Consider the following 19713-nt stretch of genomic DNA (forward strand, 5'->3'; position numbering starts at 1 on the left):
CGCTGTGGGCATTCAGCAACTCAGGGTCACCAAGGCACGCCAGATTAGCTGTGAGGCGCTGGCTGTATAGGGCTCTCTTAGATGGGTCTCTCAGTGCCCCGGCATTAATTTTTTTTGTGGCACTGCTTCTGCTGTCCCTTCTGCTTTGGGGCTATATTAATGTTGATGATGGGTCCAGCAATCGTCAGCTCCTGTCATGGCGCGGGTGATGCGCACATCCTTGCGATCCCTGGCTCGCAAATGCCAGTGTTTGGAGCGAGGATGTTGCCACGATGCCTTGTATTTGTCCCTCTGGCGGAACAGGGTGTTGGTGATGAGGAGTTCATGTTCTAGACATTTTGTCAGGAGTAGGGTACCGCTGGAGTTGGCTTTCCCTACCCCCTCTCTGCCAATCACGCCTCCCCAGAGGGCTGTGTCTTTGCCGACACTGGCATTAAAGTCACCCAGGAGGATCAATTTGTCACCCGTGGGGACGCGGGACAAGGATGTCTCGAGGTTGGAATAAAACCCTGTTTAGCCTCATCCGTTGCATCGAGTGTAGGGGCTTATGCACTGATGACTGTGGCACATTGATTCCAGGACAGGGTGAGACAAAGAGTCATGAGGCGTTCGTTCACCCCATAGGGGGAGTCTTTGAGGCAGTCGACCAGCTCATTCTTGACAGCAAAACCGACTCCATGAAGGCGACATTCTTCCTCTGGTTTTCCTTTCCAGAAAAAGGTATAACCTCCACCATGTTCCTTCAATGGGCCTCCCCCTGCCCGCCGGGTCTCGCTTAGGGCAGCGATGTCAATGTCAAAACGTCTGAGTTCCTGGGCAACTATGGCGGTGCAGCGTTCCAGGGTGTTGCTGTTGGAATTGTCCATGAGGGTCCTGACGTTCCAGGTTCCGAATTTCATACTGACGGAGTGGAAGATGCCTGTGCGTGTGTTCTTTTAACGTGGGGTGGCCGCTGCACACCGACAACCACACGGGCTTAGCTGAACAAGGTCTTGGTCCAGTGACAAGGGGGTCCAAGACAACGGGAGACCTGGCGCAGCTCGATAAGCCTAATTGCCTACGGCGAAGTGTTGGCCGCAAGCTCAGCGCCGAGTAGTGCCATTGATGGTCAATGGCCCGAGGCTTGGTTGGGGGGGCAGGCATTAGGAAGGTCACTTCCAAAGTTATTTTAAGAATTAAAAGTTGATAAAAATTCTCAATTTGCTTAAAAAGTTTCTCAGAGTTGTTAAAAAGTCTAAGATGTAGATCAAAAATCGGTTATAAAAGTTTCCCCAATTGTTTAAAAGGTTAAGGTTGATTAAGAGTCCGAGGGATGTTTTAAAAAGTTTTTCTGAAGTTTCCAAAGTTATTAACGATTTCTCCAAGGTTTCCAAGTTGTTTAAAAGTTTAAAAGTTTTTCCAAATTGTTTAAAAAGTTACTCAGGTTGATTAAAAGTTAAAAAAAAATTGATTTTAAAAGAGACTGACCCCTACAGCACTGACACATTCTAATATAAAATGTTTTATAACAGTGCTTTACAACAGTGACTGCACTTCAAAAGTACTTCATTGGCTGTGAAGCGCTTTGCCACATCCTGAGGTTGTGTAAGGCGCTAAATTAATGCGTTTTTCTTCTTTAAGGAGAGAAATGAATAAGAGACATGAGTAACAAAGAGTTACTAACTTGAGTACACAGACACAGGACAGGCAGACAAACTCCCTCTGTACCAAAGCAGAAGAGATAGAAAGATTCCATTCATTAGAAGGGAGGCTTCAGAGCCTTACTTAAGATAAGCACCTGCAACTTTATGATGGTTTGGACCCTAAGAAAGAAGATGGCCTGGAACTGGAAAGATAGGGGCCTAAAAATTAGACTAGGCCCAAAAACGGGAGCGGGGATCGCGATGCGTCATCAACCTGTGCCCATTCCTTCTGATACAGGAGGCACGCAAACTTTGTGCTGCCTGTTCAGTTAAATAATAGTAGTGTGCAGCCTAGTGCTGAACACGCTTCTGAGTGGCTGCATGGCTCAGCAGGGGGCCCACGTTTGTGCGAGACTAGCACTACTTAAAGTTAGCCTGCACTTCTAAAAGGTAGTCTGTATCTCTTAAAGGGGAGGTGCCTTCAGGCAGCAGCGGGTGCTGGAAGTGGTTGGGGAAGAGAATATGAGCAAGAAGAAGATGTTCCAAGATTCTCTGATGCAGCACTGGAGGCCTTGGTGCAGGGTGTGGACAGGAGGGGAGAGGTCTTCTATCCACAGGCAGCCCTCTAAACTCTGTGAAGGCAATGGGAGCAGATAGTCTTCACGGTCAATACCAGCAGTGTAGTCCCGATGACCTGGATGCAGTGCCGCAAGAAGTTTAGTGACCTCACAAGGGTGGTCAAGGTCTGTGAATTCATGCTTAAATGCCACATCCTTGCAACTGGAGCACTAGGCTCAGCCACTGCTCAATTCACCAACCCCTTCACTCACCTACCAATAATCTCTATCAATCACAACTCATACCTCACCTTCACAGCTTCACCCCACGCTTCACACATGTAGCACAGCTGCAAGCCTCACACCACATCTCACAGCTTGCTCACACTGCCAGCGATTCAACCATGACAGGCACAGCACCCAAACACATTGCACCACACTCACTGACACACTCCCCTCTCTTTTGTAGCACAAGGTGGCTCATAACTGAAAGCAGCAGGGGCGACCTGCAGGGAGATCGGCGTGCCTGCGTGACCTAACCCCCATGGAGGGGAAGTTGTTGGAGACTATTGGAGCGGCCTTTGCTGGGCCCGTGGCTAGCTGAGTGGCTGAAACAATCCTTATACCTAATCCTCCTTCTCACATCCCCTCATCCCACAAAATCTTCTGTTTTACAAGCTGCAGATCGTGTAAGCATGCGCCTCTTAATTCCCCCCCCAATCCCCTCACCACAACCCCACCCTTGTGCCTTTCTCCTTTCAGATACCCGAGAACTGCAACCTGGCCGGGCAGTAGTGTAGGAACAGAAACTACAAGTGGAAGAACGAAATGATGCAGAAGATGCACCATCACTGGATTTCACGCTTGCAGCCACATGCTCAGATTCCTTGGGTACTTTAGACGAGAGGTTAGATGTGGGATCTGCATGTAGTGAGACATCGGGCATGAGTGGCCTGCAGCCAGTGCATGGGGAAAGTTTAGCACAGGTGTGAGGTCACACACGAGTTCTGCTGCACAGGACTCAGATGAAGCCTACAGAAGAACGCTGCTGGGTTTGCACAATGAAATGCTTGCTGCATTGGCAGGCCTGCCACTTGCTCCTCCTGCAATGTCAAAGAGCATGGAGGAGTCCAGCGCCGGTCTTGCTCAGAGCTTTGCTCAGTGCTTGGAGCCCATCCATTCCAGCATGGTGAGCGCAGTTGTGGACCCAACCATGATGCAGCGTTTGATGGGCGATGTCACAGCTTCCATTGCAGCATAAGCAGAAGCCTCCCAATGTCTGAGTGCTGCCGTGGAAGCTCAGACTGCTGCCACACAAACTCGGGCTGCTGCCATCGTGGCTGTGGTTACCAGGGTTAAAAGGGGCTTGCAAGGTGTCACAGCAATGCAGCAATCAGTCCTCCAACAGATTACGAGGATTGCTGAGTCGCTGCCCCAAGGGAGTGGCAATGGCTCCGTGGAGCATGAACCTGCTGTGCACTCTCAGGATGACAGCATTCGTACTCCCAGCACTGCCACTACGCAAGTGCCCTTGCAGTTGCCTGTCAACCAGCCATCTCGGACTGCTGCTGTCCATAACGAAGTGGTGCAGTCCGAAGATGGGACTTTTGGGCCCAAAGCTGCTCGACGTCGTCCTCCAAGGCCATCTGTAGTCTCCTTCACTGAAAGTCAGCAGCCTTCCACCAGCCATGTTGCAGCCACTGGGGTAGCACTGGGTAGGAGCATTAGGACAGGCAAGAAGGGAATGCACAAGGATAGTTCGTTTACTTTGGTAAGTAATATTGAATGATTTGATTTATAAATTTGGTGTGGAATATTTGTGTTGTGGTGGCTTTTTTTGTAGCATTGTGGCCATGTGGACACTGTGATGGTCAGTAACAGAGGGAAGGCAAGGTTTGGGACTGTTGGTGAATGGGGAATTGGGGTTGGATTCACTGGTACCGCAATTGAATGAGTCGATCGTGGACAGCCCAGCCAGAAAGCGGCTGTGTTGCATCCTCCCTTCCTCCTCCACTTCCTCCTCCTCCTCCTCCACTTCCTCCTCCTCCTCCTCCTCCTCCTCCACTTCCTCCTCCTCCTCCTCCTCCACTTCCTCCTTCTCCTCCTCCTCAGCACTTCACCATGTGTGGTGGCAGGGGCTGTGCCCTCATGATGGTGATGTTGTGGAGCATGCAGCAGACCATCATGAATCTTGAGATACTCTCTGGCGAGTACTGCGGAGCTCCTCCAGAGCGGTCCAGGCAGCGAAAGCATTGAATAAGCATGCCAATGGTCTGCTCTATCAAGTTCCGTGTGGCAGCATGGCTTTTGTTATATACATGTTGCACACGTGTGATTCGGTTGCGTACCAGAGTCAGGAGGCAGGCGATCAGCGGATAGCTTTTGTTGCCCAGTAGCCACCTCCTGGTTTGTCGTGGTGGTTCAAGTACGGATGGTACAGGGGACTGTCACAGAATGAAAGTCTCATGACTGCTGCCAGGATACCGAGCATTGACTGCTGAGCAGGGTTGCATAGCGGTTGGACATTGAGGGCGTGGAATCGCTTCCAGTGCGGTATATATCTGAATTCACATGTAGCACCTACAAAGCTGCATGTTTACACCCTGCATGTGGGGAAGCTGGCTATCCTGATGAAGTCGCTTGGTAACTCCACCTTCTTCTTCTGGCGAGAGAATGAAACGTATTCACCTCTCTTTGCATACAGAGCTTCAGTGACCTACCTTATGCAACAGTGCATGCCGAATTGGGATAAAAATAGAAAATGCTGGAAATCTCAGTGGGTCAGGCAGCATCTGTGGAGAGAAACAGAGTTAATGTTCCCTTCGTTCAGAACTAGCGAATGATCAAAATGAACATAATGGCTTCCTTCGGACCAACACCTCCGACCCGAAATTTCTCTACGAAAGTACCTGGTGGTCCCAGAGGCATCTCCAATCCCGGTAGGAGGCCTTCATTTCCCGCGCATCGCAGCGCGCCCCTGTCTTTGAGGCACGGACGGAGAAGCTGGAGTCACATGGGCCTGGACAACCAATCAATGTACAGTATTCTCATTGATAGTAATGGGAACTCCAATTTTACGAGTTCCCATTACTATCAATGAGAATAACCCCCTAAAACACGCAAACACAACATAATAAATAAAAAAATACCGTATCTATTTAAAATTAATTGAAGTTAAAGTTAATTAGATGTTTTAGAAAAAATATATATTTGGTGGATTTTTTAAATGTGTTTTAATAGGGTTTAAAATAAACTTACCTTAATGGACAGGGTTTATACTTTAAAAATGTGTTTAAATTTTAAAACTCTTACGCTGATAAAAGTAGGCGATGTGCTTGCTTTTATCAGGAGTTTGAAGGACAATCGATGGGCATGAAATGGGCAAATAGCCAATCTCGCCTGTGCGGATCTCCTTCTCTCGGGGATGCGGAGGATCTGTCAATCTTGACAGATTGGAAAAGCCGGTTTTCGGAGCATGCGCATCTCGCCCTGGAAAACGGCTTTTGCAAGGCCTTGGCGAGACCGGAATTTCAGGGCCAGTCTTAAGGAGCACTGAAACGGGGAGGGGTGGAAAGAACAAAAGGGAAGGCCTGTGATAGGGTGGAAGACAGGATAAATTTGAGAGACAAAAGGGATGATGGGCCAACTTGAGATGGTAATGGCAGAAGTTAGAAACAGATTAGTTTAGATGGGATGTGAATGGCAGGATGATTATCCGCTGCCATGGGAAACAGAGAGCAAAAATACATAAAAGCAAAATATAGGCAGAGGTTATGGTCTGAAATTTTTGAACTCGATGTTGAGTCCAGAAGGCTGTAAAGTGCCTAAACGAAAGATGACATGCTGTTCCTCGAGCTTGCGTTGACCTTCATTGGAACAGTGCAGGAGGCCAAGCACGGAGAGGTCAGAGTGGGAGTGGAGCGGGGAATTAAAGTGACAGGCGACCGGAAGCTCGGGGTCACGCTTACGGACTGAACGGAGGTGTTCCGCAAAGCGGTCACCCAATCTGCGTTTGGTCTCTCCAATGTAGAGAAGACCGCATTGTGAGCAGCGAATACATTATACTAAATTGAAAGAATACTGCAAAAGACACTGTCCAGAGCCCTAAATACTCCTTCCAGGTGAAACAGCGATTTACTTGTACTTCTTTCAATTTAGTACATTGTATTCACTGCTGACAATATGGTCGATCGCCTGTCGCTTTAATTCTCTGTACTGTATACTTAATGTTTCAAGAAACTTATTGAAGAATAGATAGGACATCTACTCACAAATAAAAACCATCCTCTAACAGCAGCAGATGTCCTTCAATGTAGATAAATGCAGTGTAATGCCTTTCGGTCAAAGTAATTCCTGGCATCTGAAGGCACTGCAGGGACACCTTCTGAAGGCAGTGGAGCAAGGAAGAGACCTGGAGCTCATTGTTCATGAGACATTGAAGGTCTATAACCTGTGCGGCAATGTGAATAGAGTATTGGGACAGGGAAACACTAAACTAAAATGCTTGGTGTGGCACCATCTTGAATACTGCTGATGAGGGGTAGCAAGATCGTGGAAAAGGTTGAGAGCAGAGCTACGAGACTGGAACGTAGCTATCAAGGCCGGCTTAGGGAACTTGGGCTTCTTTACTACAGAAACATAGGGGATCTAATTGTGGTCTTTAAAATGATGAAGGGAATAGATCCTATTGGGATGGATAGGCCATTTGAGCTAGACAGGGAGCGCAGGATGAAGGGGGTTTAATACCAAATGAGTAAACATAAACATAGGTTAGATGAAAGGAAGTCCTCCTTTTCACAAAGCCATTGATCTCTGAAAAAATTGCCAAATTCCTCATCCCTAAAACATTAAATTTAAAATTATTATCCTCATCTACAAATCCCTCCATGGACTTGCCCCAGCCTACCTCTGCAAGCTACTCTGACTCTATAACCCTCTCTTCCTCTGATACTAGTCTTCTGTTCAGCACCTCCTCCCTTCACTCCAACATTGGTGGCAGAACCCTCAATCACATTGGTGCTACTCTCTGCAATTCCCTCCCCGGACCGCTGCCTCACCATCGTTAAATACCTTTACAAAGTCCATCTCTGTAAGCATGTGTTTCCTCACCTCTCCTGGCTCGGTATCCATTTCCATTTACAACTCATCTGTGAAGTGCCTTGAAATGTTCCTACATTAAAGGATCCAAACAAGTTCAAGTAATTATTTTTCTGTTATCCGATGGGATACATTCCAATATTGGGCAAACAGGGTTACCACTCCGCCTCTGGTGAAATTATGGCGGTGAGGCGGGAACAGCTGAGGAAATTCCTGGAAATTCCATTAGGTACCCGTTAGATGCAGCATGTTATTCCATCAGATCCAGTCTGTTAAGCCTGTTCGAACTCTCTTGGGTCCAGTCTGTTATCCTGTTCGATCCAATATCCTGTTAAGTCTCTGTGAGGTGTGTACTGGTAGCCCATTAAGTTAATGCATTTTAATATTTTAAACACTAATAAAGTAACTGATATCCCATAGCGCTCTTCAAATTATCAAAGAAACTTGAGTGTGATGTTCCAGTGGATGAGGATGCAAGAGAATGCAGAGTGCGTCGATCGGCAATCTGGTGAAGTCAGTGGATATATTTCCCCTTCTCTCCTCCGGAGGTTCATTGTAGCACCTGGCGGAGATTTACTAATTCTACATGGATCAGGACCACATCTGGGAATTCTGTTGTTTTGTTCAGTACCATGCTGAGCAGTGCCTTTATCCACTAGACATTTCATAAGAACATAACAACATAAGAAATAGGAGCAGGAGTAGACCATTGGGACCCTCGAGCCTGCTCCACCATTCAATAAGATCATGGCTGATCTGATCATGGACTCAGCTCCATTTCCCTGCCCGCTCCCCATAACCCCTTATCGTTTAAGAAACTGTCTATTTCTGTCTTAAATTTATTCAATGTCCCAGCTTCCACAGATCTCTGAGGCAGCAAATTCCACAGATTTACAACCCTCTGAGAAGAAATTTCTCCTCATCTCAGTTTTAAATGGGCAGCCCCTTATTCTAAGATCATGCCCTCTAGTTCGAGTCTCCCCCATCAATGGAAACATCCTCTCTGCATTCACCTTGTCAAGCTCCCTCATAATCTTATACGTTTCGATAAGATCACCTCTCATTCATCTGAATTCCAATGAGTAGAGGCCCAACCTACTCAACCTTTCCTCATAAGTCAACGCCCTCATCTCCGGAATCAACCTAGTGAACCTTCTCTGAACTGCCTCCAAAGCAAGTATATCCTTTCGTAAATATGGAAACCAAAACTGCATGCAATATTCCAGGTGTGGCCTCACCAATACCTCGTATAACTGTAGCAAGACTTCCCTGCTTTTATACTCCATCCCCTTTGCAATAAAGGCCAAGATTCCATTGACCTTCCTGATCACTTGCTGTACCTGCATACTAACCTTTTGTGTTTCATGCACAAGTACCCCCAGGTCCTGCTGTACTGCGGCACTTTGCAATCTTTCTCCATTTAAATAATAACTTGCTCTTTGATTTTTTTTCTGCCAAAGTGCATGACCTCACACTTTCCCACATTATATTCCATCTGCCAAATTTTTGCCCACTCACTTAGCCTGTCTATGTCCTTTTGCAGATTTTTTGTGTCTTCCTCACACATTGCTTTTCCTCCCATCTTTGTATCATCAGCAAACTTGGCTACGTTACACTCAGTCCCTTCTTCCAAGTTGTTAATATAGATTGTAAATAGTTGGGGTCCCAGTACTGATTCCTGCGGCACCCCACTAGTTACTGGTCAAATTATATTACATTGAGAAATGAATAGAACCGAAACAATCTTCTTCAAATCATTTAAATCAATGTTTATTATTCATTGCAGACAGCACAAGATTATCTTTAACAAATGGACATATGTGTGCTCTGTAGGAAATGAGTAAGAAGAGACAAAGGTGGTTGGTATTCATTCATTGTAAAATCTCCATTACGATTACAATTATGAGTGCTCTCTCTTCATTCTAAAGGTGCGATTATATTGACACATTTGCGTTGATGATGTGGTTTTTGGTGGATATCCCTCTGGGAGAATGTGTCTCACCCATTCTTGGTTACACCAAATGCTTCATTGTTCTAGTGGTTAGATTTACACACATCAGCACTGCATTCACATTCTTGGAATAGGATGTAGTCTATGAGCATCATTCGGTCATTTTCACAACTGGCGTATGCAGTCACTTTTGTAAACTTCTTCGGTACACAGCAGCCACAGTATATTTCTATCCAGCCCGACACACTATTATATCTGTCAATTAGAAACAGCAGCATCAGTCATTTCACACAACAGAAAGATACATTCAAAATTTCTCCTTTGCTGCACACATTAATGTTTTTCCGCGATTAACTAAACAGTTCTTGAAGGGTAAAAGAAATCGTAAGGATGAATGACTCTGGAAAGCTGTACCAGTTCAAAATGTTGTGCTCATAAGCATCTGACCTGCCCCAGCCTCTATTTTCAGCTTCAGGCTCTTTGCAGAGCAACAATAATAGCTGCCGGCTTCAAGGCCTTCTGGCACTGTTGTCTTGCTGCCTGAAAAGGTACTTACTTTTTTGCGCCCTGTCTCAGATCCTCCGATCTGATGGTCTGGGTGCAAGCATTAAGGGCCAGTAACCTTAGGCACTGCTCTGGTTAGGTCTCTGTCAAGTGGAGGCCCAGGAAAAAGAAAGAGGCAGGAGATGCAGTGATGTGTGCATCTTGTGCATTCTATTGCTATGCTCATGCCTCCTTTCAGCACAAACCATCGCCCCCCCCCCGCCCCCAAACCAAGGAGGACTGCAGAGTAAAGGGGACAGAGAACCATTGCTAAGGCTTCCCAGCCCTTTGTTCTATACCCAGCAAATGAATGTTGCCTGGGCGCAAAGAAAGGAAAATCAACCTTTTAACGTTTAACAAACTAATCAAAATAAAGAGGGAAGATCTATAAGAAAACAAGATATACAAAAAAAAAACAGGAAAACATGAAGATATACTTTCACAAACCTGTGATCGTCTCTGCACTTTTGTCCTTTCCTCTCCTTCTCTCTTTCCCTGCCCCCATACTTGCTTAAAAATCTGTTACACCTCTAACTTGTTCCAGTTCTGACAAAGGGTCACCGACCTGAAACGTTAACTCTGTTTCTCACTCCAAAGATGCTGCCTGACCTGCTGAGTATTTCCAGCATTTTCTGTTTTTACCCCGAAATAATACTGCGTGGTTCGGAACCAGATAGGTGGTTGTCCTGGTACAAGGGTGTTCGAATAACAACGCTATTCTATCTGGAATGTATGGGTCTGACAAGCCTTGAATTAATATCCCCTTCATCCACATGTCATCAGAATATGTGTGTGGGTGTATTATGGGATCAGCCCTCCTTCTAGGAACCTGTGATGGGCAGAAAAAGGTTGACCTGCCGAAACCTGACCCCAGATCATTTTGTATTCCCAACTGCCCAGATTAACCTGCTTTTGCAGCGAAAATTCAGACTCCTTATCTGTAACATTCTTCGGGTTTATCACCCTGCATTAATCAGAGCCTTGACTGGAGTATTAGAGGGAGTGGCTGTATTTAAATGGAAAGAACTCAAATGATTAACAGCTTTCAATATCATTCATCCAGGTGAAACTGACATACAGCTTCCATAGATCCACTGTCTGAGTTAACTGAAGTATTTAACTTTTCAAATATCTGTCGAGTTGTTTAGAATGAAAAATTGAACTTGCACTTGGTGCCTTTTGTGTCCTAGGTTATCACAAATTGCTTTACAACCAAAGAATTACACTTTGAAGTACAATAACTGTTATGCATGTAAACACAGCAGTCACATTGGACACAGCAAGGTTCCACAAACATGAAGGGGATTATGCGAAACAGGCCACATAGTAGTCCATGGAGCATGATCCTGCCCATGTTTCTCCGCCCCAACCCTTTCAATGTCGCCCCTGCGGGTCGTGTTTCTATATTCCCAGGAACCAGATCAGATAATTTCAGCCTGGGGGGGAGGAATTCAATAATGTTTAGTGAGGCTGTGGCACTGAGTAATTAGCAGAGCATGAAGGAGCTGGCGAATGAGAAACGTGTCTGCCACCTTCCCAGCAGACATTGAGGAACAGACTGCCCATGGATCCAGAGTTGTGGGATCCAGGACTCACAGGCACTGGTCTGAGAATAATTTTCTCGGAGCTTTTTCTGTTCTTGTGCTGTGATGTTGGCGGTCACGTTGATTGCGTGAACAGGATTTCTGCCAAACGTCAGCTGAAGTTACAGCATCGGAGCGGGAAAGGCTCTGAGGAAATTGACCCTGGATGTTTTATACGCCAGCACTGCTTAATTGTTTTACATTGCACTGATCTGTTAACACTCTTACTTTAGTGAGAGTTGATATCACTCGAGCAAAGATTTCTTACATGGCTTCTGAATTACAACGTCCTTTGCAACGATTGAGAACTACTTCTGCTTTGCAATCATCCTTCTCCAGTATGACTGTGTTTGCAATAAGTGTACACTCAGCTGTGAATGGAAATTAGGTACAGAGAAATTGTAAAATAAATATCTTAAGGAATACATTAATGACATTCAGACACTAATTAAAATGTATAAAAATATATATTCTTAAGAAGGATTATATTGTTAACTTATTCATAAGTAGCATTTTATGTACAGTAATTCGAGTTTCTGGACAGAAGTTGCAACGAATGCAGGCTTGTAAACTGGGCGGTAGCGGATTGGTTGCTGCTTGCAAACCCCGCCCACTTCCTTTTCCATTGAAGTCCAATGAGGAGCGCTGTGAGAAAGGTTGACCGATCAGCTCCCACCCATTTTATGCACTGCCCCTCGAGTTGAACGATTCGGCCTCTGTTTAGACAGAAGTTTAAACATTTGTCCTCGGGTGATATGCGGGGAGTAATTTTCACCTTCATCGCTCGAGTGGTAACCTGGGGCAACAAATCACAATTGTAGAACCCATTCAATCTTTATCCTATTGAAATCTTTGCGATTAAAATTGGGAGGTTGGAAAACTGACGTGACCCTTTCCCCAGATTACTGCACAAGTGGGTAACCCTTTCCCCAGATGAGAAACATAGAAACATAGAAAATAGGTGCAGGAGTAGGCCATTCGGCCCTTCGAGCCCGCACCACCATTCAATAAGATCATAGCTGATCATTCCCTCAGTAACCCTTTCCTGCTTTCTCTCCATACCCCTTGATCCTCTTAGCTGTAAGGGCCATATCTAACTCCCTCTTGAATATTTGCAATGGACTGGCATCAACAACTCTCTGCGGCGGGGAATTCCACAGGTTAACAACTCTCTGAATTAAGAAGTTTCTCCTCACCTCAGTCCTAAATGGCCTACCCCTTATCCTAAGACTATGTCCCCTGGTTCTGAACTTCCCCAACATCGGGAACATTCCACCCGTATCTAACCTGTCCCGTCCCGTCAGAATCTTATATGTTTCTACGAGATCCCCTCTCATCCTTCTCAACTCCAATGTATAAAGGCCCAGTTGATCCAGTCTCTCCTCATATGTCAGTCCTGCCATCCCGGGAAACAGTCTGGTGAACCTTCGCTGCACTCCCTCAATAGCAAGAAAGTCCTTCGTCAGATTAGGAGACCAAAACTGAACACAATATTCCAGGTGAGGCCTCACCAAGGCCCTGTACAACTGCAGTAAGACCTCCCTGTTCCTATACTCCCCTAGCTATGAAGGCCAACATACCATTTGCCTTCTTCACCGCCTGCTGTACCTGTATGCCAACTTTCAATGACTGATGAACCATGACACCCAGGTCTCGTTGCACCTCCCCTTTTCCTAATCTGCCGCCATTCAGATAATATTCTGTCTTCGCGTTTTTGCACCCAAAGTGGATAACCTCACATTTATCCACATTATACTGCATCTGCCATGCATTTGCCCACTCACCTAACCTGTCCAAGTCACCCTGCAGCTTCCTAGCGTCCCCCTCACAGCTCACACCGCCACCCAGTTTAGTGTCATCTGCAAACTTGGAGATATTACACTCAGTTCCTTCATCCAAATCATTGATGTATATTGTAAAGAGCTGGGGTCCCAGCACTGAGCCCTGCGGCACTCCACTAGTCACTGCCTGCCATTTTGAAAACGACCCGTTTATCCCGACTCTCTGCTTCCTGTCTGTCAACCAGTTCTCTATCCATGTCAGTATATTCCGCCCAATACCATGTGCTTTAATTTTGCACACCAATCTCTTGTGTGGGACCTTGTCAAAAGCCTTTTGAAAGTCCAAATACACCACATCCACTGGTTCTCCCTTGTCCACTCTACTAGTTACATCCTCAAAAAATTCCAGAAGATTTGTCAAGCATGATTTTCCCTTCATAAATCCATGCTGACTTGGACCGATCCTGTCACTGCTTTCCAAATGCGCTGCTATTTCATCCTTCATAATTGACTCCAACATTTTCCGCTCTACTGATGTCAGGCTAACCGGTCTATAATTACCCATTTTCTCTCTCCCTCCCTTTTTAAAAAGTGGTGTTACATTAGCTACTCTCCAGTCCATAGGAACTGATCCAGAGTCGATAGACTTTTGGAAAATGATCACCAATGCATCCATTATTTCTAGGGCCACTTCCTTAAGTACTCTGGGATGCAGACTATCAGGCCCCAGGGATTTATCGGCCTTCAGTCCCATCAATTTCCCTAACACAGTTTCCCGCCTAATAAGGATATCCTTCAGTTCCTCCTTCTCACTAGACACTCGGTCTATTAGTACTTCCAGAAGGTTATTTGTGTCTTCTTTCATGAAGATAGAACCAAAATATTTGTTCAATTGGTCTGCCATTTTTTTGTTCCCCATTATAAATTAACCTGAATCTGACTGCAAGGGACCTTCGTTTGTCTTCGCTAATCTTTTTCTCTTCACATATCTATAGAAGCTTTTGCAGTCAATTTTTATGTTCCTGGCAAGATTTTTCTCGTATTCTATTTTCCCCCACTTAATTAAACCCTTTGTCCTCCTCTGCTGAATTATAAATTTCTCCCAGTCCTCAGGTTTGTTGTTTTTTCTGGCCAATTTATATGCCTCTTCCTTGGATTTAACACTATCCTTAATTTCCCTTGTTAGCCACGATTGAGCCACCTTCCCCATTTTATTTTTACTCCAGACAGGGATGTACAGTTGCTGAAGTTCATCCATGTGATCTTTAAATGTTTGCCATTGCCTATCCACCGTCAATTCTTTAAGTATCATTTGCCAGTTTATTCTAGCCAATTCACGCCTCAAACCATTGAAGTTACCTTTCCTTAAGTTCAGGACCCTAGTTTCTGAATTAACTGTGTCACTCTCCATCTTAATAAAGAACTCTACCATATTATGGTCACTCTTCCCCAAGGGGCCTCGCACAACAAGATTGCCAATCAGTCCTCTCTCATTACACATCACCCAGTCCAGGATAGCCAGCTCCCTAGTTGGTTCCTCGACATATTGGTCCAGAAAACCATCCCTAATACACTCCAGGAAATCCTCCTCCACCGCATTGCTACCAGATTGGTTAGCCCAGTCAATATGTAGATTAAAGTCACCCATGATAACTGCTGTACCTTTATTGCATGCATTCCTAATTTCTTGTTTGATGGTGTCCCCAACCTTACTACTACTATTTGGTGGTCTGTATACAACTACCTCTAGCGTTTTCTGCCCTTTGGTATTCCGTAGCTCCACCCATACCAATTCCACATCATCCAAGCTAAAGTCCTTTCTTACTATTGCATTAATTTCCTCTTTAACCAGCAATGCCACCCCGCCTCCTTTTCCTTTCTGTCTATCCTTCCTAAATGTTGAATACCCCTGGATGTTGAGTTCCCAGCCTTGGTCACCTTGGAGCCATGTCTCCGTGATGCCAATTACATCATATCCGTTAAGTGCTATCTGCGCAGTTAATTCATCCATCTTATTCGAAATACTCCTCGCATTGAGGCACTGAGCCTTCAGGCTTGTCTTTCTAACACACTTTGCCACTTTAGAATTTAGCTGTAATGTTGCCGTTTTTGATTTTTGCCTTGGGTATCTCTGTCCTCCACTTTTACTTTTCTTCTTTCTATCTTTTGCTTTTGCCCCCATTCTACTTTCCTCTGTCTCCCTGCATAGGTTCCCATCCCCCTGCCATATTTAACTCATCTCCAACAGCACTAGCAAACTCCCCCGAGGACATTGGTTCCGGTCTTGCCCAGGTGCAGACCGTCCGGTTTGTACTGGTCCCACCTCCCCCAGAACTGTTTCTATTGTCCCAGGAATTTGAATCCCTCCCTGCTGCACCACTCCTCAAGCCACGTATTCATCTGAGCTATCCTGCGATTCCTACTCTGACTAGCACGTGGCACTGGTAGCAATCCTGAGATTATTACTTTTGAGGTCCTATTTTTAATTTAACTCCTAGCTTCCTAAATTCATCATGTGGGACCTCATCCTGTTTTTTTACCTATATCGTTGGTACCTATATGCACCACGACAACTGGCTGTTCACCTTCCCTTTTCAGAATGCCCTGCACCCGCTCCGAGACATCCTTGACTCTTGCACCAGGGAGGTAACATACCACCCTCGGTTGTGGTCGCAGAAACGTCTATCTACTCCCGTTACAATTAAATCCACTATCACTATAGCTCTCCCACTCGTTTTCCTGCCCTTCTGTGCAGCAGAGCCACCCACAGTGCCATGAATTTGGCTGCTGCTGCCCTCCCCTGATGAGTCATCCCCCTCAACAGTACCCAAAGCGATGTATCTGTTTTGCAGGGGGATGACCGCAGGGGACCCCTGCACTACCTTCCTTCCACTGCTCTTCCTGTTGGTCATCCATTTACTATCTGGCTGTGTACCCTATACCTGCGATAAAAACAACTCACTAAACGTGCTATTCACGTAATTCTCAGCATCGTGGATGCTCCAGAGTTCATCCACCCACAGCTCCAGTGCCACAATGTGGTCCATTAGGAGCTGCAGGTGGATGCACTTCTCGCACACGCAGTCATCAGGGACACCGGAACCGTCCCTGACTTCCCACACAGTATAGGAGGAGCATAACACGTGTCCGAGCTGTCCTGCCATACTTAACCCTTAGATAAACTTAAATTTGCAACTACAATGCTAAAATGTACGAATTGATATGGTAAAGAAAAAGAAAAACTACTTATCAAACACCAGCCAATCACTTACCACCTTGGCTGTGACGTCACCTTTCGATTTCTTTCGAATTTTTTGCCTCACTGCTGCAACTGCACCGGCTGGCCTTTATAGGCCTCTGGCTGCTCGAACTCCCGCCTCCTTGACGCACCTGCACAGATGGGTGACCCTTTCCACAGATTACTGCACAGGTGGGTGATCCTTTCACCAGATTACTGCCCAGGTGGGTGACTCTTTCCCCAGATTACTGCACAGGTGGGTGACCCTTTCACCAGATTACTGCACAGGTGGGTGATCCTTTCCCCAGATTACTGCACAGGTGGGTGACCCTTTCCCCAGATTACTGCAAAGGTGGGTGGCCCTTTCACCAGATTACTACACAGGTGGGTGATCCTTTCCCCAGATTACTGCACAGGTGGGTGATGCTTTCCCCAGATTACTGCACAGGTGGGTGACCCTTTCACCAGATTACTGCACAGGTGTGTGACCCTTTCCCCAGATGACTGCACAGGTGGGTGGCCCTTTCCCCAGATTACTGCACAGGTGGGTGATCCTTCCCCAGATTACTGTACAGGTGGGTGACCCTTTCCCCAGATTACTGCACAGATGGGTGGCCCTTTCCACAGATTACTGTACAGGTGAGTTACCCTTTCTCCAGATTACTGCACAGTTGGCTGATCCTTTCCCCAGATTACTGCACAGGTGGGTGAACCTTTCCCCAGATTAGTACACAGGTGGGTGACCCTTCCACAGATTACTACACAGGTGGGTGACCCTTTCCTCAGATTACTGTACAGTTGGGTGACCCTTTCCCCAGATTATTGCACAGGTGGGTGATCCTTTCCCCAAATTATTGTACAGGTGGGTGACCCTTTCCCCAGATTACTGTACGGGTGTGTGACCCTTTCTCCAGATTACTGCACAGATGGGTGATCCTTTCCCCAGATTACTGTACAGGTGGGTGACCCTTTCCCCAGATTACTACACAGGTGTGTGACGCTTTCCCCAGATTACGGCACAGGTGGGTGACCCTTTCCCAGATTACTGTACAGGTGGGTGACCCTTTCCCCAGATTACTGCACAGGTGGGTGACCCTTTTCCCAGATTAGTACACAGGTGGGTGGCCCTTTCCCCAGATTATTGCACAGGTGGGTGGCCCTTTCCCCAGATTACTGCACAGGTGGGTGACCCTTTCCTCAGATTACTGTACAGGTGGGTGACCCTTTCCCCAGATTATTGCACAGGTTGGTCATCCTTTCCCCAAATTATTGTACAGGTGGGTGACCCTTTCCCCAGATTACTGTACAGGTGTGTGACCCTTTCTCCAGATTACTGCACAGATGGGTGATCCTTTCCCCAGATTACTGTACAGGTGGGTGACCCTTTCCCCAAATTACTACATAGGTGGGTGAGCTTTCCCCAGATTACTGCACAGGTGGGTGACCCTTTCCACAGATTACTGCAGAGGTGGGTGACCCATTCCCCAGATTACTGCACAGGTGGGTGACCCTTTCCCCAGATTACTGCACAGGTGGGTGACCCTTTCCCCAGATTAATGCACAGGTGGGTGACTCAAAACCAGATTACTGCACAGGTGGGTGACCCATTCCCCAGATTCCTGCACAGGTGGGTGATCCTTTCCCCAGATTACTGTACAGGTGGGTGACCCTTTCCCCAAATTACTACACAGGTGGGTGAGCTTTCCCCAGATTACTGCACAGGTGGGTGACCCTTTCCCCAGATTACTGCACAGTTGGGTGACCCTTTCCCCAGATTACTACACAGGTGTGTGACGCTTTCCCCAGATTACGGCACAGGTGGGTGACCCTTTCCCAGATTACTCTACAGGTGGGTGACCCTTTCCCCAGATTACTGCACAGGTGGGTGACCCTTTTCCCAGATTAGAACACAGGTGGGTGGCCCTTTCCCCATATTACTGCACAGGTGTGTGGCCCTTTCCCCAGATTAATGTACAGGTGGGTGATCCTTTCCCCAGATTAATACACAGGTGGTTGGTCCTTTCCCCAGATTACTGCACAGGACCCATTGCCCAGATTACTGCACAGATGGGTGACCCTTTCCACAGATTACTGCATAGGTGGGTGACCCATTCCCCAGATTACTGCACAGGTGGGTGACGGTTTCCCCAGAATACTGCACAGGTGGGTGACCCTTTCCCCAGATTACTGCACAGGTGGGTGACCCATTCCCAGATTACTGTACAGGTGGGTGACCCTTTCCCCAGATTACTGCACAGGTAGGTGACCCTTTTCCCAGATCACTGGTCAGGTGTGTGGCCCTTTCCCCAGATTAATGTACAGGTGGGTGACCCTTTCCCCAGATTACTACACAGGTGGTTGGTCCTTTCCCCACATTACTGCACAGGACCCATTCCCCAGATTACTGCACAGGTGGGTGACCCTTTCCACAGATTACTGCACAGGTGGGTGACCCATTCCCCAGATTACTGCACAGGTAGGTGATCCTTGCCCCAAATTATTGTACAGGTGGGTGACCCTTTTCATAGATTACTACACTGGTGGGTGACCCTTTCCTCAGATTACTGTACAGGTGGTTGACCCTTTCCCCAGATTATTGCACAGGTTGGTCATCCTTTCCCCAAATTATTGTACAGGTGGGTGACCCTTTCCCCAGATTACTGTACAGGTGGGTGACCCTTTCCCCAAATTACTACACAGGTGGGTGAACTTTCCCCAGATTACTGCACAGGTGGGTGACCCTTTCCACAGATTACTGCAGAGGTGGGTGACACATTCCCCAGATTACTGCACTGGTGGGTGACCCTTTCCCCAGATTACTGCACAGGTGGGTGGCCCTTTCCCCAGATTAATGTACAGGTGGGTGATCCTTTCCCCAAATTATTGTACAGGTGGGTGACCCTTTGCACAGATTACTACACAGGTGGGTGACCCTTTCCTCAAATTACTGTACAGGTGGGTGACCCTTTGCCCAGATTATTGCACAGGTTGGTCATCCTTTCCCCAAATTACTGCACAGGTGGGTGACCCTTTCCCCAGATTACTGTACAGGTGGGTGACCCATTCCCTAGATTACTGGACAGATGGGTGACCCTTTCCCCAGATTACTGCACAGGTGGGTGACCCTTTCCACAGATTACTGTCCAGGTGGGTGACCCTTTCCCCAGATTACTGCACAAGTGGGTGACCCTTTCCCCAGATTACTGTACAGGTGGGTGACCCTTTCCACAGATTACTGTACAGGTGGGTGACCCTTTCCCCAGATTACTGCACAGATGGGTGATGCTTTCCACAGGTTACTGCACAGGTGGGTGACCCATTCCCCAGATTACTGCACAGAT

The 19713-nt window shown here is 46.7% G+C and overlaps 1 protein-coding gene across 1 annotated transcript in view; it reads right to left on the reverse strand.

Moving 5' to 3' along the window:
• Positions 1-9021: 9021 nt before the first annotated feature.
• Positions 9022-19713, reverse strand: part of LOC139279611 (mucin-6-like) — an 838525-nt gene continuing 827833 nt past the window's right edge. The window contains exons 65-66 of the mRNA XM_070898726.1: positions 11622-11724; positions 9022-9482 (exon numbers count right to left, since the gene is read on the reverse strand). Coding sequence (XP_070754827.1) covers positions 9311-9482; positions 11622-11724 — 275 coding nt within the window. The 3' untranslated portion in view covers positions 9022-9310. The remainder of the gene's footprint in view (positions 9483-11621; positions 11725-19713) is intronic.

This window comes from Pristiophorus japonicus, chromosome 14 (genome assembly GCF_044704955.1).
Source record: "Pristiophorus japonicus isolate sPriJap1 chromosome 14, sPriJap1.hap1, whole genome shotgun sequence".
Taxonomy (NCBI): Eukaryota; Metazoa; Chordata; class Chondrichthyes; family Pristiophoridae; genus Pristiophorus; species Pristiophorus japonicus.